At 36.0% G+C, this 23,336-nt stretch overlaps 4 protein-coding genes across 12 annotated transcripts in view; 1 reads left to right on the forward strand and 3 right to left on the reverse strand.

Annotated features, from left to right (window-relative positions):
• Nucleotides 1-23,336, reverse strand: part of LOC113109348 (myb-like protein U) — a 972,647-nt gene that overhangs the window by 722,506 nt on the left and 226,805 nt on the right. The gene's annotated exons all lie outside the window — the stretch shown is intronic.
• On the reverse strand, nt 133-11,413 carry LOC113109282 (uncharacterized). Of its 4 annotated transcripts, none has more exons than XM_026272918.1 (26): nt 11,338-11,413; nt 10,962-11,015; nt 10,145-10,184; nt 9,928-9,987; nt 9,756-9,841; nt 9,615-9,667; nt 9,436-9,457; nt 9,202-9,242; nt 8,928-8,974; nt 4,654-8,697; nt 4,393-4,501; nt 4,217-4,287; nt 3,992-4,090; nt 3,802-3,917; nt 3,604-3,694; nt 3,385-3,501; nt 2,835-2,922; nt 2,637-2,720; nt 2,501-2,540; nt 2,303-2,407; nt 1,822-1,922; nt 1,663-1,728; nt 1,465-1,574; nt 1,206-1,327; nt 860-985; nt 133-337 (listed from the first exon to the last, which is right to left on the reverse strand). In XM_026272918.1, exons 2-26 carry the CDS (start codon nt 10,979-10,981, stop codon nt 241-243), a joined length of 5,955 nt encoding a protein of 1,984 aa, XP_026128703.1. In that variant the 5' UTR covers nt 10,982-11,015; nt 11,338-11,413; the 3' UTR covers nt 133-240. The 4 variants fall into 4 exon arrangements, with proteins under 4 accessions (XP_026128703.1, XP_026128709.1, XP_026128700.1 ...); XM_026272924.1 differs by having other exon boundaries at nt 9,436-9,454; nt 9,756-9,844; XM_026272915.1 differs by having other exon boundaries at nt 4,220-4,287; nt 9,756-9,844.
• On the forward strand, nt 11,643-14,166 carry LOC113109899 (small kinetochore-associated protein-like). Of its 2 annotated transcripts, none has more exons than XM_026273793.1 (8): nt 11,643-11,744; nt 12,074-12,181; nt 12,270-12,296; nt 12,416-12,515; nt 12,672-12,786; nt 12,882-12,943; nt 13,446-13,520; nt 13,886-14,166. In XM_026273793.1, exons 2-8 carry the CDS (start codon nt 12,090-12,092, stop codon nt 14,015-14,017), a joined length of 603 nt encoding a protein of 200 aa, XP_026129578.1. In that variant the 5' UTR covers nt 11,643-11,744; nt 12,074-12,089; the 3' UTR covers nt 14,018-14,166. The 2 variants fall into 2 exon arrangements, with proteins under 2 accessions (XP_026129578.1, XP_026129570.1); XM_026273785.1 differs by having other exon boundaries at nt 11,646-11,749.
• The window catches only part of LOC113109226 (protein sidekick-1-like), a 132,037-nt gene continuing 124,981 nt past the window's right edge, over nt 16,281-23,336 (reverse strand). For all 5 annotated transcript variants that reach the window (XM_026272893.1, XM_026272894.1, XM_026272892.1 and 2 more), the window contains 6 exons: nt 23,032-23,157; nt 22,703-22,867; nt 21,663-21,800; nt 20,819-20,939; nt 20,464-20,593; nt 16,281-18,944 (listed from right to left, as the gene is read on the reverse strand). In XM_026272893.1, coding sequence (XP_026128678.1) covers nt 18,675-18,944; nt 20,464-20,593; nt 20,819-20,939; nt 21,663-21,800; nt 22,703-22,867; nt 23,032-23,157 — 950 coding nt within the window. In that variant the 3' untranslated portion in view covers nt 16,281-18,674. The remainder of the gene's footprint in view (nt 18,945-20,463; nt 20,594-20,818; nt 20,940-21,662; nt 21,801-22,702; nt 22,868-23,031; nt 23,158-23,336) is intronic.

Genomic DNA, 23,336 nt, shown 5'->3' on the forward strand with positions numbered 1-23,336 from the left:
TTTCTGGCTTAATTGTGATAATTAGCATCTTAGGCTCTGTGATATCATACTCCAATAGTTGGATTCATGACTGAACTACAGGTAAGAAACAAATAACAGGTCAAGAAATGTAAAGAACGCCAGCAAACGTGGTGCGGTTTGTGCCTACATTTTTAATTGTTATTTTTGATCATACAAAAATCAATATAAACAAACATTTAAAAGACAGAAAAAACAGAGTCAACAACAAGGCCTGAGACCCTAGCACAGAAGGTCATCGTGGATCTTCTTGAGAACTTTTGTCAGATAATTCTTCCCTGGTTTGACTGATGATAGGATGTCTTCAATTTGACTCAACCTACGGAAGATAGCAAGCACAAAACAATGACTCAATACCCACACAAAATTAACATGCAAAATAAATACTTTTATCAAGTGAACATTATTGAAGATGTTGGTTTTTCTTTCCATTTCCATGTACTATGGACTGCATGTTGATGAATGATCTTGAGAGAAATGCTTCTGATTTATTCCAAATTTTGCCACTCTCAGCACCAATGAGAATTGCATCTCGTCTACAGTATAAAAGTCAAGACTCGTTTGTGGTAGAAATTGATATTTTTGCTATAAATTATTTTAAACAAGTTTCCTGTCAAAAATATTGAGTTACAATTAATATAACTTTAATATTTTGTACTTGACACATTTTCTTTGAACGATTAGATGTGGAAAGCTGTTGTGTTTCCCCGAAAAGCTGTCTAGAGACTACACAATATTTCTTTCTAATAACAATCCTGACTAATGGAGGTGATGTTATCTTCACTCACAATGGCAGATAACATTTAAACTTGTGATCTAAAAATGTTAATTGCTTTCAAACCTTGTATTTCCCATGTGTTTTTTGAAGTCTTGTATGTGAAGTGGCCCAAAGGGATAGTCTGGAGTGACCATCAGACTTAACTCAAACTTCTCAAATGCTTTCAGACTAGAGAAGATGATACGGACTCTGAAAGAGGAAAAACAAAAACAGATGCTAACGGTTTCATTAATCTGTCATTATGGTTAGAAACGGTTTTAAAAGCTGGCTTCAAGTTGTTTTTGGTCTTTTAGAGATTTAGGGATTAAGGAAATGTCGCAACATGAATCCGTGCCACCCACACAAGCACCAAAGCTTAATATGCCAAGGAAGAGTGCATGAATAAAATCAAGTAAAAGGTGTAACATACCGTGTGTCCATACAGGTGATCTTCAGGATGCAGAGCTTCAATCCTCCCCACTTCTTCAGCCGGTGAATCTCCTCCCCCAAGAGCCTGAGACGACTCACCACCAAACTGATGTCATGAAGCAGCTGTTGAAAAATGATCCGACAACACTGAGACTTCTCATCTTTTCAGGTTTACATCCTTGTAGCAAAATAATAATCTCTATTATTAAAGACACTGTAATGATTTCAGTTAAACATGAAAGTTCGCAGCATTTCCTTACCTCTGGTATATGTCGGCTTGTTGGGTACCTCTGTCTCCATTGAGTTTGAGACTGAGAGTGTAGTTCAAGTAACTTGTGAACCATGCTTGCATGACACTGAGATTTTTCCACTTTTTTAAAAAAAGGGGAAAATACAAAGTGGTTTTTACACATTTAAATAAATAAAGAAAAGATAAAAGTAATTTATTGTTCACTTACCGTCCAGGTGCAACTGGAAGCTTACATCTATATTTCGCTCCACATCCTCAGTCATCCATTCCTTTCCTAACAGACAAGAGATTGTTTAAAGCTAATGTTATATGTAACAATAATGATGAAGAACCATTAGGATTCATTATAAAGCGATAATCAACTCACCAGCAGGTGTTTGCAGATTCACCTGCAGATGCACAGTTTTATGAAGGAAGGTAAACAAAGCCCCCCTTTCATCCGTCGCATCAAGATGCCACTCGTTCAAACTGAAAGACAAATCATCATATTTACATATAAAGTAAAATACATAGGCTAGGCATAGCGGTGAAATAATAACAACAATAATATTCAACATACTGAACCAAACATCTAGTATTTAGTGAAAATAAAAATTAGGAAACCATATGGGTTATGAATGCAAGTCACATTTCTGCTAACTTGTCAACAGTGCTATAAAGGCTAGCAAACAAGTGATTATAATCAACAGAGCTGTCCTCACAGTGAGCGAGCAATGTTGCATTGTTTGCTGCTCTTTAAGACAACTGTGTTGATGGTAATACTGGGGTTTTGTTATTGTCACTTGTGTGCTGCATTTGCAGCTAAGTCAGTTTGAAAAAGGGATGCAGCAATGGGTTTTAAACAAAACCTGTTCAAGGTTGCAAGATGACTCTTAAGGCCACTGGATTCCCCTTGCAACTTCTCCTGTTGGTTCTCCAAAGTCCTCAGCTGGATCTCGAGCTCACCAATTTCCCTAAAAAGTTCAGAATTTTAGCATTCAGCCAAAAAAAAAAAAAAAAAAACTCTTAAACATATCCTACAGTGTTGATGGAATAATATACAGTACCTCTCCTTCTCAGTGACAGCTGAATTAAGCTTATGTAAATCTATTTGTAGAGAGACGAAAAACACAGACAAACCATTACATCTTCTTTACTAGCTTCATAAAGCTATACAATTCTATCATACAGAAATGCACTTACCCTCTTCCTTGGCTTTTAAGGCTGGTCTGGTTTGAGGAGCATCAAGAGGATCTCCCATAATCATGGCCTCTACAGACGCAAGTTCTAGTATAGAAGAAGCAGTGAGTTATTTACATGCAGGTATTAGCATATGATTACATAGCACTTTACTTTTTATGTTGCTCTGCATATTCAAATATGAAACAGAAACTTCCATACCATTTTCTAAATCATTAATGCATCCATCCAAGTCTTCAATAATTTCATCTGTCTCTTTGATTTTAGATATCAGGTTCTGTTTTGCATCCTAAACGTATTAGGGGAAATACAGAGACACAGCAGTTAAGAGTTTTACTCAGTGTTGGTTTGCACTGAGGTTGTCTATAGGTTACTTCACTACTTTAACAAAATTAAAAGTAAAAAAAAAAAAAAAAACTGTTCCAAAAAATTACAAACTTTTCTTCTGGGGGGAAAAAAAAGACTAAAACTACTGATGACTGATGATCTTACACTTACTCATTATGTCCAATCAAATACTAGAAGCTGTAAATCAAGTTCATGGCTGTGATGTAACTGCAGACTAAGAGCTATTTCTTTTTTATTAATTAAAAAGATTGTGTCCTTCATTTTGCCCTACTAAATCCCTGTTTTAAACAAAAATCTGTACAAAAGAAATCAGGACTTTCGGATGACAAATGAAAATGTTTAGAGATTTAAGAGTAATAATTTGACTGTTTTTGAGAAATTATTTAACAAAAAATGCTCTTACCTGTGTTGTTTTTATGAGCTCCGAGTACAAGACTCCTTTCATTTCATGAGAAAGTGCTTTGCTTCTCTTTCCAAAGAAAACTCTTCGCTCTTTCAACTTGGAGCCAAAGCTTTTTAACTGAAGAAAACAAACAAGCATGTAAATTTGATCTCAAAGATAAACAAAATAAGTTATGATTTAACTTAAGATGACCCAGGATTGGTTATGAAAAGAACATACTTGCTCTTCAGAGAGAGTACAAATCTCTTGCTGTAGGGCTCCATTGATGCATCCCAGTGATTTCTCTTGTTCAGGCATCTGTTCTTTAAGTCTATGAGGAAATTAGGTTTTAAAAAGATTGATACATTTTGTCAATTAAACACACACACAAAAATGTGCAGTATCTTAAAAGATTATCAAAACTAAACTGGCATGTACCTCTCTACTATCTCTGTGAGATTCTTACAGTCTTGCTCATATACTCTCTGCTTGGGGTGGTATATGTATTTCTCTTTGAGCAAATCCTCCATGGTGCGTGCCTCTCCAGCTCTACACTGAAAAAGGAAAGACGTGTTAAAACCATCACATTATGTTCACAAAGAGAGCAAGAGAAATCCAGACCACTTACACTGTCAGGAAGAGCACTTGGTCTAGATCTGTGGATGACAAAGTTGATACCAAAGTGGCTTAGGAACTCATTGACTGTGATGCTTCCATCCTCAAGTTTCTGGAAATAAAAGAATTAGAAAACCAACTATACTTTTATATTTTTATAAATAGTGCTTACCCATGCAAAACATGTCATTTAATATTCTTTTAAATATGGACGATTATATGAGTGTGTAAATACTGCTACCTTGTTGAAATCAAATACATGACCCAGCGTCCCATCCATATGAGAGTCAAACTGTGAGTATCTGAGAGCTGTAAAAAAAGACCACATTTTCGTTTACACATATATAATAAAACCTTCTTAATGGTTTTGCAAAGTGCATTCACTGTGCCTGAGAACTGACACGAGTAACTCACAGGATTCAGACACTCCTGTATCTTCAATTGCCTTTGCCTTGGGATTCTGTGCAGCCTGCCTTGTAAAATTACCTTCCCACTGTACAACAGCTTCATGACAGTCAAGGCCCTGAGGAGACAGAATCTCAGGAATTAGCACAATAATGCACGACAATGAAGCCCACGCTTAACACTTTATTACAGAACAACCTCTAAGCATTTAGCAGGAAATACCAAGCAAACAAAGTATTAAAGTGAAAATGAACAATATTTTGTGCCTACCATGTCAGAAATGCAAGCTTTCTTGGTTTGGTCTGCAGTAATAGGGTCTTCCTCTGTATGTGGCCTTTTAAAACATGGACTCGTGCTTGTGCCTGACTCGAAGACATCATCCACAAGAGGCTCTTCCTTTTTAGGGACAGTCAAAGAACCATCCAGTTCATCTTGCTTGTTAATTGGCCAATTTTCAAGACTCCCTGACAAGTCTTCTTCGCTGCTCATTTCAGGGAACTCTTCCTCATTAATATTGACTGCTCTGCAGTTGCTATTTTGTTCATCAACGTCGAAATGTTTCTCTAGCTGGAGACATTGCAAATCATTAGAACTTATGGTCACAGTTTTGTTAGGCGTTACAGTTGTAGCTCGTTTCGGTAGTTTTGGTACAATACCACCCAATGACATCCTTGATGAGAATGCATTCTTTTTAAGACTAAAAGGTGTGGTCTTCTCATTTTGAACAGACTTATTTTGCTGCTTGACGTTAGGCGTGACATTTGAAGTTGGCTCATTGGAAATCTTCGTTTCACACTGCCTTTTAAAGGAAGTTTCTGGGAGGGAACAAGAAGCCAGAGGCGCGGTTGTGCTTCCCATCATCACTTTTTGCTCTTCCTGGATACGTTGGGACATGTTGTGAAGCTCCATTTGAAAGTCTGCTAGACTTCTCCGTCTTGCTTTAGCATGTTGCAGCTCTTCTTTAATAAAGGAATCAACTACAGACTGATTTGAGAAGGAACCTTCAAGTTGGACTGAGCTTGTACTTTGTTCCTTGTTAGGCCAAAGTTCTTGACCCGCCTCTTTATTTCTAGAGCCACAGAAAGTCTTAATATTTTCTTCTTCTTTCTCATTAACTGAAACACTTTTTTCAGTTTCAATGGGCATTGTAAGGACATTTGTAACCTGCATGTTACTGTCTTCATCAGTCGTCATCACATCATTTAGATGCACCATTTCGCAATTTCTGTCCACTTGCATGTTAGCTTCGCCATAGAAAGTTGTCTCTGTGTTGTTGCATTTAAGGTTTTTGCCATCAGGATCAAAAACATGTCTTGAGGGAAAGAGATGGTTAATAGCACACTTGGCAGCTTCACTCACCTCATTTTGTTCTTCACTTGACACTGTGCATCTAGAAACAGATGTTGATGCCCAAAGTGCACTTTCATTTGCTTTGATCTCTATAGCATTTTCTGCCAATGTGCTTTTTGATTCAAATGCAATCGTGTTGCATCCTGTTAGTTCCATTTCATCATCAACACAGGGAATAGCAAGATTCGATGCACTGGCTTGACAAGTCATTTCCATGCAGTCAGACTCATCTAGCATTTGACAACGTTTTGCTGGAGGCAACAGCTTTCTATCATGATTACTTTTCTCATCAGATACAAAGCTGTTTAACAGGATATTGCCAGTGAGTGCCTGGGTTATCTCCATACCATCAACTTCATGAGTGGAGGATGTATATGAAATGTTCAAACTCTTCCTTGAATTACTGAATGGTCTGGGCCTCTTGCAGTTTTCAGCCTCAAGCACAACTGTCTGACATTGTGTCATGTCCATATCATCAGGGTTGGAGAAATCAGTCTGACGGTTATCGGCTTCAGTGTTTTCAGGATCACACATCAAGGACATCATTCTCGCTCCTGACTTTCTTCGAGTCATAAAAGCTTTATGCTTTTGCACACTGACTGGTGCCATGTGTACCTCGGTCATCTCCATAGGTTCAACCATAGTAATTGTTCGATTAGCAGAGGATGTCAGTCTTCTTGTACCGGTGATATCCACAGCACTCCCTAACCAGGTACGGGTTGAGTCTATGTTAATAGTGGTGCATCTAGTCAATTCCATTTCATCAGGACTTGGTGGAGAAATCCCATCAAAAGTACATGGTTGACATGTCAAGTCCATACAGTCACTCTTATTTTGTTGATTTGATGTAGTTGTAGCAGGTATCAGAATGCTTTGACCTCGTTCCTTCTTGGAGGCTGAAAGAGCATTTAGCATTATACGCCCTGTGTATGCTTGAGTCATGTCCATCCCATCACTGCCTTCAGTTCCAAATACCGACGTATTGGGCTTGTTCTTCTTTGAGTTGCTTAAAGGGTTGTCTCCATTGACCTGCTTGCTCTCGAGAAAAATTGTTTGACACTGTGTCATCTCCATCTCATCAGAATTTGCAGTTTGGGCTATCGGGAGGTGGCCTGATTTGTTGTGATCCATTATCACTCTATTCCCAACTAAATCAAAGCAGGGCATCTTGCTTACTCTGTGAATTGGACGCGGAGCTTCCTCCTTCAAGCACGTTGTATGCTCATCTTCTCTGACAGTTCTGGATAAAGGTACAAAAGGCAGGCTCGTCCTTGAGTTGCTGAATGGCTTGTTTCCACTTGATGGTTTGTCTTCGAGAACAATAGTCTGACACTGTGTCATCTCCATATCGTCAGAATTAGCAGTTGGAGCCATAAAGTTGTTGCTACATTTGTTTCGATCCGCTATTTCTCCATTACCAAAAGTGGACATCTTGCTTACTTTGGGAAATAGAGCTTCTTCTTTTTCTCGAATAGATATATCTAAAGCCCCAGTCATCTCCATGTCATCCAAATTAGCAGCTTGGGCTATGGAGACATTGCCATGAAAATAACCAGCTTTGTTTTGATCTGTTGTCTCTGCATTTCCAATCACATTTAAGGAGGATATCTTTCTTACTTTGGGAATTGGAGGTTTAGCTTTCTCCTTCATACTCATTGTGTGGTCTTTTTCTCTAACAGATACATCAAATGTTCCCGTCATTTCCATATCCTCAGAATTAGCAGTCTGAGCTATAGAGAGATTGCTCTGAAAATAACCAGCTTTATTTTGATCTGTTGTCTCTCCATTTCCAATCACATTAAAGGAGGACATCCCTCTTATTGTAGGAACTGAAGGCTGAGCTTGCTCCTTCATACTCATTGTGTGTTTTTTTTCTTGAACAGATACATCAAGTGCCCCCGTCATCTCCATTGCATTCTCATCCTCAGAGAAATTATGGGATCTTTTCTGATCCAGAGCAGCCTGGACATTGCGAGTGATATTTTCTGTAACTTTAATGTTGATTGCAGCAGTCTGGCTCAAAGTAAGCTCCATGTCATCCGGGACGTTTGAAAAGGCAGATTTCATGAATACAACACTTCCTTTATTTTCAGTAACAGAGGGTGTAAAAGACTGTTCATTATCTTTGTTTTCAATTACAACAGTTTGACTCCTGGTTGCCTCTACATCGTCTTCAACAAATGCAACACGGGAACGTCTACGCTGAAGTCCATGTGGTTGTTGTGGGTTACCCTTGTCATCTGGAAGTTGATTCCTTAAAAAAGCCTGGACATTGCTAGTAATATTTTCTGTAACTTTAACGTTGATTGCAGCAGTCTGGCTCAAAGTAAGCTCCATGTCATCCGGGACGTCTGAAAGGGCAGATTTTATGAATGCAACACTTCCTTGGTTTTCAGTAACAGAGGGTGTAAAAGGCTGATCATTATCTTTGTTTTCAATTACAACAGTGTGACTTCTGGTTGCCTCTACATCGTCTTCAACAAACAAAACCTGGGAACGTCTATGCTGAAGTCCCCGCGGTTGTTGTGGGTTACCCTTGTCACCTGGATGTTGCTTCATTAAAAAAGATGGCACTTGATTCTCCTTATCAATTTCTGTGCTTGTACTGGCTGAACAGAAGATTTTACCAAGCTCATTTTCTGAATTTCGGGGCTTAATGGTGTTTACAGTGGGTAAGCTCAAACTGGCAAGAAAAGCACTGAAGTCGGAGTCATTTGCAGCATTTTTCTTCTCTGCTTTTGCTTCATGTGGCAAACCCTTCTGATTTGCAACATTCAGATCGCCACGGACCATCTGAGCCATGTTGATGCTGAAATCTGAGTTTGTCTCTTCTTCAATTTCATCATCCTTATCAATTGTTATTGTGTGACTGCGAGTAATATCCATGTATCCAGTATCCTCTCCAAGCAGCATTGTTCTATCCACACAGTCATCCTGCAAGACTGGATCTGAGAAGAAATTCTCCTACAATTTGAGAGAGAACAGTCAAAATAAAGAGTTTGTGTCAAAACAAGGTGTGAATCAAAGACACATAAATACAAAAACTAAAAAGTAGTTATTGACAATCAAGTATTGTACATTCACACACTCCAAAATGAATGTCTATGGCAGCATATATTTACAAGGGCATCATAAACCACAGACACCTATAATTCATAATATGTTTTATGATCTGGCCTTAGATTAGTACTTACATTATGCTGGGTCAAATAAAGAGGAGTGTTCAACAAAGTTTCTAGGCCTGAAAAATATGAAAAGGTTTAGTGGTTCAGTTTGATTATAAAAATAATTTGCAGGAAGCAGGAAATACATGCATGAGATCAGTAGATTGTGTTAAAGTGAAAAATATTTACACAGTAAAGCCAACTCAATCCTATTTTGAATTAAAACACTTGCACAGTAAAAAAGATTGGAGAACAATGTCTGAATTGGTCAGCAATATTTGAATTTTTTTCTTGAAAACATTACCTTTGATGTGGTGACTTCCCTCATCCACAAAACGCAGAATCCTGCAATTAGATGAAAAGTTTTCATAAACGATGTTGGTTACCTACTACCCCACAGTGGAAATTGAAACAATAGCTATACTGGATGGAAGTGACTGGCACCAAATGAAAGGGTTAAGCAAAGAAAACAGTTTGGCCCAACAGTGGAAAAGTGGCTAAACCGAAAACAAATGAAAAAATCTAAGCCATTACTTACTTTTCATTTGGTCTCTCGCCTGCTGAATTTAACAAAACACAATGAAGTAAATAACATTGTGAAAATGTTCTATATATAAACAACAGGAAATATTTAATGTGTAAGGATTCATATAATCCTTAAACACGAAGCACAAACTACTTCAGGTAACATGTTAAAAGCAAAATTAAACTGCTCACCAATATTTGTGTTTTGTATGGAAGCCAGAACAGGAGATTCACTCTTTGCATCACTGCAAATTTTGAAACATCGTAAATGTAAATTATTTTTACATTTTTGTTTGTATCTTCCAATCAGTAGGTCGACATCATTGCACTTACTTTGTAAAGACTCGAACATTATTTGTAGTGGCAAAACTCACTCTTCGTGAATTTCTCTTCTTCTCAACAGGCTTAACAATTTCCTCCTGCTTAAATATAAAAATAGAAAAAGACTTTAAAAAGAGAAACAAAGAAACAAATTATATTCAAAAACATTCAGTAACTTAATCACCTTTTGTTCCTCTTGCTCGGCCCCATGTACTTTCATAGATGTTCGAGGAGCTTTTAAAATCTGTCAGGGGACAATCAAGAGGATCTATTTCATGTTTTGGGACATTTAGATTTAAATTTAATAAAATTAAGAGGAAAGGGCTCTACACTTCTTGCAGGCTGCAACAGAATACAAGTGGGACACCTATCAAACCTAATCACCTATCATGGATACATACCGAAGAAAGTCTTCTTCTTGAAGATTTTACTGCATCATTGCTGTAAAAAGTGACAATAATTAGTTACACAAGTTGGTTTTTGGTCAAATATTATGGAATTTACCTGGAAAGTAAACTAGTTGCTTATTAAACATGAACAATTACTTTTATTCATGATTTTATCTAATGCAAATGAAGAACATTTACAAGTTCAATGAGGTGTGTTTTTGCTGCTGCTGTTGTTTTTGCATGATGTTAATAAATGTTAATAATAAATAATAATAAACTCAAAAAAATCTATTCTTATGTATGCTTATTAACATATACTTGTATACATTTACACAATCATTACAAAAGTAATTACAATATAAAAGAAAGATCCATTAAGAGTTTATTTACACAACTTGCAACAGTCAGTGGCTTATAATATAATATTATTATAATATTATTATGAAAGCTGATAAATTGATAAGCTCATAATATTATAAAAAGCTGAAAAGATCTGATCTGATTCCAGACATCAACAATAAGATGCTAAAATATTAGACTTGTTTTAGGGGTGAGGACATAAACACAATAGTTCTGAAAGTTTTAGCATCGCACATAGAAATGTATTATTGGGGAATCAAAACTTAAACGGAGTTCTGTCTTCAGGAAAAACCGTAACGTTACAGGAAAAAAAAAAAACATCAAAGAACATTTGAACATGAACATGCAAAGACCGAGTCACATCATTAATACAGAATCAATAAGTGCAAGACTGGATTATTTATAAAAAGCGGCTTGTCGAAAAAAATACAAATAACATTAACGTACACTTTAATACAACTTAACTTACCCGAGATTCGGCTGCTCCATCTTCAAAACGCGTGAATAATACAGCGCACTAAATCTAGAAAAAAACAACACTATAAACACTATAACGTTACTTGATTTTTTTTAAATAGAAAATAAAACCCTTTAGAATGGTTTGTTAAAATTACAGCAAACATACGACATTGTAGTAACAATTTACTGTATTTCCTCATACGTGTTTTGTTTAACTCAGTGAGTGTCTGTCTGTCTTTATCTGACTGTCAAACGAGACATCCATAGGCTCATAACAACAATAACATTACAATGAAGATAACAAACAGCTCTCGACTTTAAAAAAACGTCGTACTTTCATAAAAGACAGCTATGCATTTGAATAATAGATTAATAAAGCGCAATACCTAAATGTATTTTTTCCCTCCACTCGCTGCTTGCCTTTCTCTCTTCGAAAAATTTGAACTCAACCGCCGCGTCTCTTCCTCACGGCACACTCAGTGACCTCAGAGCTGGCCCACCCATCTCGCGGCCTCTAGCGGAGCGGAGGATAATTTTAATCACTTTAAATAAAATAAAACAAAACAAAACGCATTCTTTAACTAACCTTGTTCGGATATATTATCGATTGAAGAGTCTTCCAACAATATATATGTTTTATATACATTCATTCATTTTCAACATTTTCAACAAATCTCAGTCTAAGCGGATTTGGAAAGGAGGCGGAAATGACGTTGTTTATTTTGAAAATTCATGGCGCTGAATCAAATCGGTTCTTTTAAAACGTTATCTACGTACATATCCATATTAGTAGGTGTGGTAAGTTTATTATACATTCATACTTAATTTTAAAACCACTTAAATTGCCGATGTTTTCCGATGTGATAATTTTTTTATCAATAAAATCGCATTGCATTTTATGGGGAAAAAAGTGCAGTTTATATGAGACACAAATGAGTCATTAACATGATGAGACTTTATACTATTCTAAAACATCAATAATTCTGAGATCAACGGAACATACGTTATTTACATTATGACGTTAATTGTGTTAATGTACTTTAGGTAGGCAATGTTTTAAATAAAAATTTTCTCTCATCTGCTTGATCAATATATACAGTAAATGCGATTCTGTTTCTCCAGAAAGCTTCATTCAGACATGAAGAGAGTTCAGCTGAAAGTCACAGCAATTCCTGCACAGTCCAGTGTGACATCCAGAGCAGCACATATCAAGAACGACACTGACAATAAGTGGGAATCATTTTCTTCACCGTAAACAACTATACTTATCTATGATTCTTATGTATGAAATAAAACATGGTTTATTTATTTTTTTCAGGAAGAACCAGCACAGGTCTCTGAAAGCGTAAGTACCAACCAACTTGTGACATCAAATATGGTCAAATTAAAATGTGTATATATATGACAATACTGTATATACTACTGTAAATGTAAATGCATCGTAAGTTACTTTGATTTTCTCAGGCCAACCACGAGATATGGGCAACAAAATGACACGAGGGAGCAGAATAGAGTCCTAACTGCAACAAATGAAGACCTGCAGAGACAACTTGAAGAATTGAAGGTGATTACACTAATTATTCATCTAATGTTTCACTCAAATACATTTATTGTTTTTTGGTTTTTATCAACATGTGTGCGAAGTGCAGAAGAATTACAGACAGTGCTTGTTTAGAATGTTGTAGTCCATAGAGTCAAATAATCATTGATGTTTCTTAAGGGAACTGTGACTGAACTGGAGCAGCGGTGCACAGACCTCCACGGAGAAAATCGGGAAATTCAAAAAAAGCTGCGAGACTGTCATGTCCTCCTTGTTGCAGAAAATCTTGATCCAGGTTAGGATTTATAGTAACTTTACGTTCGATCAACATGTGAAGAAGAGCAGTACTTTCTGTAATCAAAAAAAGTAATCTAACCCGCCGTAATTCAGTTTCAGGGGAAAAGTTGGGCCAGACAGCACAACAGAAGGAAGAACAAAGAAAAGAAGTTATGGTAACTCACATTTTGTTTTCTGTATTTGTATATTCCTTATATTATTTGTTTATATATATATATATATATATATATATATATATATATATATATATATATATATATATATATATTATTTTTTTTTTTTATATTTCCTTTTATTAAAAACAACATCATATTCTATTAATTTACAATTGTATGTGTTTGTATATATATATATATATGAAAATAATTCCTACAAATATAATGTAATTGACATTGTACAATCATTTGTAGTGCTGTCACACCAACTTATTTATTTTCATGGTCTGAATACTATTGTGTGACCATGTAGAGTAAGATGTAGAAGACTACATTCTTGAACACAAATGAAGCTGAATTCTGGCCTATAGCATGCCTTCCTTGGAGCCTCCATCCTGAAAATGATGTTCATTGCAGGACGAATGTTAGACCAGAGTCGGGGAAATTGTCTCTCAATTAATGAACCGTTTTGTGACCATTTATTAACATTTTCTAACGGCAGACGGTTTCTCAAAATCTCCTGACTGAGCTGAAACTGTTTGGTGAGACGGCACAAGAGCATGCAGGAAATTTACTGGTGAGTATCACTATTTTATTTAATTATATATTATTTAATTATATATATATATATAAAAAAAAAACAAAAAAAAAACAAGGTTATTTATCCTTATTTGAATGTCCTGCGGCACTGACCAGACATTAATATAAATGTTTCACTAAGACTGATTTATATATGAGGATGCAATTACACACATTATGCACTGCTGGGCTAGAGGCTGTATAATTCATCATAACACCAGGTCCACAGCGGATAAAATATTAATTTGAAATGTTCTAATCCTTCTAAATGTTATTGAGTGTCCCTCTCCAAAACTATTGGAATAGGGCATGACCTAAAACGGGTTCAATGAGGAAATTGTTGGTTACTGTGTATGCTTGTAGGAAGTGCAGAACCTCATGAGGGACCTGACAGAAGCGCATGAAAAGCTCCAGCAGGAGAGGGCATTTTTCACACTGGATGTGGACGAAATGGAGAGAGCTTTGGGAGAGGCTGAGAGACTCTTGATGGAGTAAATGAAAGAAGCTCTTTCACTGGCCATAAATATTGCAGTGCCACATGGTGTCGTTCTGAGATCTGTCAGTCTGAGAATGACACATTGGACGAAAGTGTAACATACTTTTTTAAAAAATACTATTTTTAATAAATATGAAGTGCTTTACGATCTGCATGTTTACTGCGTTTGTCTGCTTACAAGTTGAGATATTAATATACGCATTTTCCTGTTCAATTTGAAAGACACTTGCTGTTTTTTTTTTTTATTATCCGTGCAAACTTGACCTTAAATGTTTAAATGCTAAACTCACTTCAACAAGAGACATGCCTCTCCTTTACATAGTTTTGTGCCATGTAATCTACTTCCATCATAGTATCTGAGACCTACAGTGTCGACTGATAGTTGCACTATTTAAGCATGGCCCTGTTTGATGTGGAGAGTTACACCAAAATGTACTTGTAACATAAAAGGTAAAACAAGCCAATGAAATGTACCTTTCTTCATTCAGAGGGAGTTTTCTTTATGATGCAGCTTTCACGCCTCTACCATAAAAATTCAAATTTGACAAAAAAATACTAAAGACTTTCAAATAAAGTTATTACCAATTATTATTGACAAACTAAATTCCCACCGAATTGAATGCATTGCTATTCAAATGAAGTAGTCTTAATCCACATTTTTAATCCACATCTTTATTTCTTAATTGCTTTACTAAATTTTCTTCTAAAGGTCAGGTTCAATTATTGTTATTATTATTATTATTATTGTATTTTTTCCCCAAATATTTTTCAAATTAGGTTGCTGTTTTCAATTAAAGAAACCGTTCCCCAAAAATGAAAATGAGCTGAAATCTACTCCCCCTCAGGGTTTCTAAGATGTATATGTGTTTGTTTCTTCATCAGAAGAAATTTGGAGGAATCTAGCATAACATCACTTGCTCACCTAAGTATCCTCTGCAGTGAATGGGTGCCGTCAGAATGAGTCCAAACAGCTGATAAAAACAACAATAATCCACAATTAATCTACACAAATCGAGTCCATCAATTTAAAATGAAAGGCTCTGTGTTTGTAAGAAACAAAACCATAATTTCTTAACCATCGGCTTAACTATAGCTTCCGGCTATCCATAATATTGCTTTCTTCAGTATGTCTTCAATATGTTTGTGGCTTTTAATGTGAGAGGACATCAGGACGGACTATTTCCATTAAAGGAAGTGTTTTGTTGTTGTTGCTGGGGGGGATTATGGACTTTTTTATTTTCGCCAGAAGAAGTTTAAAATTAAAAAGCCTTGATGAATATGTTTCTTACAAAAATTCAGTTTTTTTCTTCACAAGATGTTAATTGATGGACTGGAGTCATATGGGTTACTTGTGTATTATTGTGAGATTTTTATCAGCTGTTTGGACTCTTATTCTGACGGCACCCATTCACTTTAGAGAGATCCATTGGTGAGCAAGTGATGTGATGCTAAATTTCTCCAAATCTGTTCTGAAGAAGAAACAAACTCATTTACATCTCGGATGACCTGAGTCCATTTAAAAATTATTTAGACTGTAGTTTATTTGTTAAGCAAGTATAAACACATACATATGTACACACAGCAATGCCAAATAAACCGCATAGACCTCTGCACGGCCGGCAGACTCTGACGTTCAGATTTCCAGTATGACAGCTCTCTTCATACTGCCAGCTTGCATCCACTGGTTATAGAAAAAAAAGCCTATTCACTTGAAACAAAGTGAAATGTGGTGAATCCCACATTACTATAGCAACCATCGCAAACATGTCAGAAAATGACACCCATCCCCTCAACACATACCTCATTTGATCAAATCCAAAAACTCCTGAACAGCATGATCATGTTACAATGGATAGTGTGCTTGAGCCAAAGAATGAGAACATTCTCTGTGAAATATGTATCTCCTCCATTTAATCATATTAATCAAAACAAGTGCATCACAATGATGAAGCCTCAATATCAGGAATGTTTTTACAAAAAAGAAAAAAAAAACACTTAAGCAACACTTGAAAATGTATGATTGCCAATGCATTATATAAACTAAATTCAAAGCAAACATCATTTGTTTTCAAGATTTCATTTGTTTGCAGATGTCATTATATTTTGTTTTCTAATGAAAAAAACATTTATACATGTTTAAGTGTAGCCTTACGTGTTCATATATGTTTGGGGGTCATTGTGTATCTCATCAGTGAATGTGCAGTAAGAATACCGATGATATTTCTGCAGTCTGCATCACACAGCATACACACACTACACGACTCTTTTTGGCATTTATTCAACAATATGTTAGAAATGAAAAGCGCTGCCAGGTAATTTCCTTGGGGGATAATGGCAGAAAAATATTGACACATTATTACTCATGTCATTTGTTTAAAATAAATACAGTTGAGTCACATTTGAAGAGTGTGTGTGGCTTAGCATGACCTATTTATAGATTTTCAGTGGAATGTGAGTGGTGCTTTCCTGTGCTAAATGAAAAGATCCACAAATGATGATGACATGATTTTTATCATTATAAATATTCTTAAAGGGCAACAGCATAATACATTTTTCTTTTTAAGTTTAGGGCCATGCTGTGTTAATACGTCACAATAAACAAACTGCATATTTTGACCAATATTAACATTTTGAGTATTCCAGTTTTTTTTTTAAGCCCATATATAATGCATTGCTGTAGGAGGCATAATGTTTCAGTAAAATTTCAGTAATTGCTTTTCAGTTCAGCACTTCAAAGTGTTGAGAATCTTGCTTTGAAGTGCGTATTCTTCTGTCTGACTCATTCTGATCAATAACACTTTGCATAGCTCTTTCTGTCTTTGGATGTAATGTTACGTGATTCCCATCTGGATGTTTGACACAGCAAGATGTCAGTCCTTATCTTTATCTTAAATTACATTTAATGCATAGCAAATAATTCAAATCTTCAGGCACTGAAATGTACTCTACACAAACAAGCCGATGCTTGTGCACTTACAATCTCAGTACTGAAGGGGGCGCCTGTACCCCCTTAAATGTTTTTCCCATTAACCCAAATGTTTTTATTCAGGTGTCTAGCTATAAAAGGCCAATAGTTACAGAAGAACGTTTCTGCAACATAAGCAAAACATTTATTAAAATTATCTGATAAAAAGTCCAAATTCTAAATCATAATTGATATCTTTTTATCTCATAATTTTGTCAATTAGGACTTTATCTCATTATTTTGACTCATAATTATGACTTAGTGTGCCATAATTTTGACTTGGTGTCTTGTAATTTAATGTTTTTATATCATAATTAAGAATATATCATAATTTTGACTTTGTTAGATTGACAATTATGATTAACCAAAGCACTTTTTTTTATTCCTTTATTTATGTGGTAGAAATGGGCTTCCATAGTTTACCAAGTTGGGAGCATGTCAACTATAATGTTGCCCTTTTCGTATTGTATTCAATTATACGTTCTCACTGTAATTGTAAATGATACAGTTTTTTATTCTGTCCAAAATTGACTTGAACGCTCATCCTAATATAATAATAATTTCCAAACTCCTATGTGCATTCTCAGTAAACGCATCATTATATCATTATAACCTTTTGGTTACCAGCCCAGATCTAAAACCATCTGGGTACGCCAACCAACAAAACCTGTACACACCAACTCATGTATTCAATTTAGCACTGATGTTCTTTCATACTGAAATAAATATTTGTTCAGCATTGAAGCACATGAGAAATCGGTGTATATTTGGATTAGAGGGACACATTTCTTATCACCCCTCTGGGTGTCTGGATTGTACATAGACTGAAGGCCAGTCAAACAAACACTGTGGATTGTGACTTGCAGAAATGATCCGCTGTGGGCATCACTAAAAACTACACTGACTTGGCACAAATCTACTCTACAGTAAAAAAACGTTTTGTTTTTGTACAAAATTGATCCTAAAAATATACACACATACAGAATATTTTACATACAGTATTGCTAACCTAAGAAAACGGTCTGTTGCGAGCACACATCTTCTTTCTTTTCTCGCTGAAAGCATCCCTCTTTTGGTTTAAGAGAGCAATACATGTGCAAAGGCAGTATTTTCAACGCTGCTTTTTGTCCAGAATGTAACCGCCTGTCCCCAACATGAAAATAAACCACACACATAAAACATTATTGTTCCAGTCTATAACACACTGTACAAGTTTCCGCTGATGATTCAACTTCAATTAGAGTTTTGGAGATCAGAGAGAGGTTCAGTGAATCACTCCAGCATATCTTTGCCCACACATTACGACTTATCCCGGAAGGTTGCTATAGAACGGGAATTCATAAAGGAATTTGCTTCATCCGTCTTTGAAGGTTTTTGAGTCTTTAAAATGAATACCACCTCTTACTAAAGAGTCTCACAGTGCAAAGTCTCCGCTTCTTCTGGGTCATGGTTGATCTGCGAAAATCCACCCAAAAATCATTAACATGTTAACAATAAGATACTTCAATACCCTCCTCCCTTCCTTGAAGAGATGAGGCCAAAAATACACATGAGAAACTTGTTCATTTCCAGGAGAACACATTCTTTGCTGTTACTCTGAAATAACCAGCACAGCAGTTTGATTGGTCCAGGATTAGGGCTCTACTTCCAGTCGTAAGTGACTTCCTCTTTAGTCTCAAGTCATGGATTCATTAGACAAACGAGGAAAAGCCGGTAACTGGAGTGCGTGTTCCGGGTGCGGGCTGTCCCGTGGGGGTGTAGACGCCTCCTACACTGTGCTGGGTCACCACAGTCTGATAATACCCTCCCTCTGCATCCGTCATGGCACTTTCCTCGAACCCTCCTCCAGTCTTCACGCCTTTGGGCTTCCGCTTCCATGAGTTGTAATAGGTGGGGTCGCTCATGTAGTGATTTACGAACGAGTGCTTGGGCTGCTCGTCTTCGTCGTCGCTGTCGCTGACCTTTACATGAGGGTCGACGGGACGGGTTGAGACCAGAGAGAAAAAGAGCAGACATTATAGTGACACCTACTGGCATGGATGAACAATTATGTAATGTAGTTTTCAGATACAGATGCCACTGCTGAAATTGCTGTGGTCATGAATTAAGCATTCGTTCCCGCTACTTATTCATTCGTAGCCACATTTTATTCATTTGTTCCACGACTTTAGTTAAACTGTGGCTATGACTTATTAACTAATTCCCTTGTTTTAGGTAAACTGTGGCTAGTGTTGCAGGTAATGCATTACAAGTAATGCAAGCTACTTAGTCAGATTACTTTTTTTCCAAGTAAATAGTAAAGTAACTCATTGCATGTCATTGCATGTTACGGTTGAACTTCTGATGGCAGATGGACTATTCAAACGATGTCTTTCATACTTTTTAGAACTTTAACAGTGCTATTTACTTGGCAATCTATGGGACCGTCTCAAGCCTCCCGGTTTCCATTCAAAATCTCTTAAATTGTGTTCCGATGACGAACAAAGCTTTAACTGTTTGGAATGACATGGGGGTTAAGTGATTAATGACAAAATTTCAACCTGTCCTCCAACCAATACGCTCGTATAGGTCGTTTGTCCAAATCCCTGAAATATGACCCATAAGAGCGTTTCCTACAATTGCGCCCCTATCGGCAAAACGTCGTTTTCATATTAATGTTTTGTATTCTTTTATTTGCCCTCTGGTTTGTGTTTCGTGTAGCTCGGTTGGTAGATTATTTGCATTATACCTTGATATGTAATCATGCTATCATGGGTTCGATCCCAGGGAACGGATGTGCACGAAAATGTATATGTTCAATAAATCATAATTTAGCATTATTTCTGTAAGGTCTAGGTTTAGGGGTGGGGTTAGGTGTGGTCATTCGAACGAATAAGCAACCTAGTAAAATATGTAGGAAATACTGTGAGATCGTGTAAAAAGTCCACACAACGCGATACTGTCATTATTTTTACGCCCGCTAGAGGGCGCTTAACTTTAAAACGTATATCACAAAATTTTCATTTTGTGGTGGAGTATCGCTTTACATATCATTTGAGGGGCTCCGTAAAATACCTAATTGGCGTAATATTTATTACCCATTGTTAATTTATTCTGCAATCATTCATTCAGTGTAGCATTTCAATGTCAATGTAATTTCAATGTATTTATTTATTTTAACTTGTAATTATTATTATTTTTATTTTAGTAGTGCAGAATAAAACAGCCACAGATATGACCGCAGTTTTCTTCTCAAGTGATTGTTCATCATTTTAAATTATTTTTTATATATATGAAATATGAAATATTATATATATATGTATTTTTTTTTTCATTTTACTAGGTTTAACATTTTGAAAGTGATTTTTTAGATTAAGTAAATATAACTATATTTAAAATATATAGTTATATATATATATATATATATATATATATATATATATATATATATATATATATATATATATATATATAATATTAGTATTGGTGTAGTGTGTTTACCTCTGACTCTGACAGCTCAGTGGGTTTCTCTGTTAGGGTGGTGCTCTCTGTTAAAACAGCCCCATTGTAGTTGTTGCAGATGTCTTCATCAGAGTAGTGCAGCCCACCTGGACTGGGCCGTGGAGGAGATCTGGAGATAACAGAACATTTCTACAAACTGCTTACACATTTCCCAGACACAGAATTCCACTGAAGAATTATTTGAAGAAAAACTGTAGCCTAGAGTATGCGGTGAAGCATTTTAATAGCAGAATTTTTGATGTTTGACTGAATTTACACTTAAAAATCGATGACTGTCATTCAGTTTGAAATAGTTTTTTCTGATATATTAATAACAGTTCAAATGAAACCCCACCTTGTTCCATTCTTCTTTAAGAAAGTGCTCTTCACGTTCAGATGTCTGCTGTTCAGCTCTAGAGCCGTGAAGCCGCCATTGTCAAGAGTTACAGACTCTTCTACTGTTGTTATGTGCTTTCCTGCAGGAGGAATTACAAAGTCATGACAACAAACACTGGGACATGTTCCCTGATTAACTACATAAACTATGAGCTGTTCTAGTTTTTTCCCAACAGTTACAATGAGCCAATTGCAACAGCTACAAACACTTATTAATCTTTAAAAAACAAGACTTCCAGAAACTGTCTAGGAAGCAAGGTGGTATCATATTGTACAATGATTGTAGGGTGATAGTACTTTGATATATACCATAATATTTCATTTATAAAATACTAACAAATACCACAAATCCTCTAGTGGCTAAATCCTTGAATTTTGCCTATTACAAGTTTTATAAAATATGGAGCCCTGCACATAACATGCAAGAAAAAATAAATAAATTGTGTGCAAGATTTACTTATTCGTTCCCTCTATGTACTAAAACGTGCTCACTATTACTATTGCATTCCCTTGATTTACTATTGCGTTTGCTTGATTAAGTAAATTGTGCGAACAATTTATAAATCGAATGAATGCAATTGTAAATAGAGGGAATGCAATAGTAATCGTGTGCACGTTTTAGTACATTGAGGGAACAAATTAGTAAATCGTGCACATGATTTAGCCTTATATTTTTTCCTGCGTGTCATGTGCGGGGCTCCGTAATAAAAAAAATAAAAAGGTTTACAGGTTTAGTTTTCTGTGCACAAAGCAGTGTACAATACAAGTATATTATCACTTTATATTATTCTGCTTAGTCTCACCTGTTCCACAGCTCCTGTACTTCTTGTTCTGTCCGAGCAGGAACAAACCAAACGCAACCATCAAAATGAAAATGAGACTGATCAACGCCATGACGATCAGGAACCACCACTCTTCGTAGAAAGGCGTTTCAGACAGAGCTACAACAACAGACAACAATTCTGCATTACAATGCATCATATTCCCATTTTGCTGTTGACATTTCATACAGTATATCATTGGAAAATAAAAAATAGTATATTATAAACACTATAGTTCAAAAGTTTGAGCTCATTGAGCTTAAATTAAATTGATAAAAAATTACAGTAAATTTATACATGCATATATATATATATATATGTATATATATATATATATATATATATATATATATATATATATATATATATATATATATATATATTTCAAATACATGTTTTTCTTTTAAACTTGTTATCCATCAAGAAATCCTGAAAAGAAATGTATAACAGGTTTCACAGAAACATTAGGCAGCACAACAGTTTTCAGCATTGATAATAATAAGAAGAAATGTTTATTGAGCATTAAAAAATTATCTCTGAATGGTCTTGTGATAGTGAAGACTTGAATAATCATATATATTGAAATACATAACAATATTTCACAGTATTACAGTTTTTAACAGTAATAACAGTAGTAAATTCAAGAGAACTAAATGAGTATTCAGTTTATTCCTTTACTTACGGCTGAATGAATGTTCAGTTGTGTGACACTAGATGGCAGTAGAGGCCACAAAGTGAGTTCACACAGTTCACAGAACAAACCATTCTCACTGAAATAAAAAGCCTGCCAGAAACTTCTAAATGAAATGGAATACTAATGCCCATACTTGTAAATGGCAAAATCATGAAAAGTAAATTGTGATACAGAATGCAATAGAAGTTATTTAGGGTAAATAACATATTTAATTTGATGTAGCCTAAACAAAAACAAGCTGTGGGCCAGCCGTACAGTCTGTTCAGTGGGTATCATTTGCATCATTGTTCATTATAATCCAGTGGTGTGATATAATGAGGAAGATTACCAGACATTGCAGTGGAAGGCGGACTGGGGTCACCGAAACCGAAACGATTGACTGCGATGACACGGAATTCATAGGCCACACCTGAGCGTAGGCGGTCCAGACTGATGGTGTACGAGAAGCTGCCAGGTGGGAGATGCTTGACAAACGTATCCCACAATCCTTCATCTGGAAAAGTAGGATTGGAAAACCGGGAGGGGAAGTAATTGGTTGCCACAGAGGAGAAGAAAGATGGAAGAGGTGGAAGTCAGAAGAGGAAGGTTAATTGAGAATAAACCTAATATTATAAAGTCATTTAATGCTCTAGACGAACAAGAGATTTTGCTGCTTACCTGATGGACGAGCCTCAATGACGTATCCTGTGACAGGTCCCGCCCCTTCTGCACCCGGTGACCAATGAAGCATCAAAGCTGATGCCGACTTCGTGACTGATGTTTGCAAGGGCGAACCGGGGGAGCCTATGAAATATAAGCCATATTATTCCTTTCTGAATAATCAATAACAGCACAAAAAGCAAGTTCCTAAAATGGATCTGGCCATTTTTATCAATCATAACAGTTCAGACTGAACTACAGCCTTCTAACTTCAGGCTGATGGAATGAAAATGATGCATTTTTTATAACTGAATAACTCTTTA

Source organism: Carassius auratus, chromosome 1, assembly GCF_003368295.1.
Source record: "Carassius auratus strain Wakin chromosome 1, ASM336829v1, whole genome shotgun sequence".
NCBI classification, from domain to species: Eukaryota; Metazoa; Chordata; class Actinopteri; order Cypriniformes; family Cyprinidae; genus Carassius; species Carassius auratus.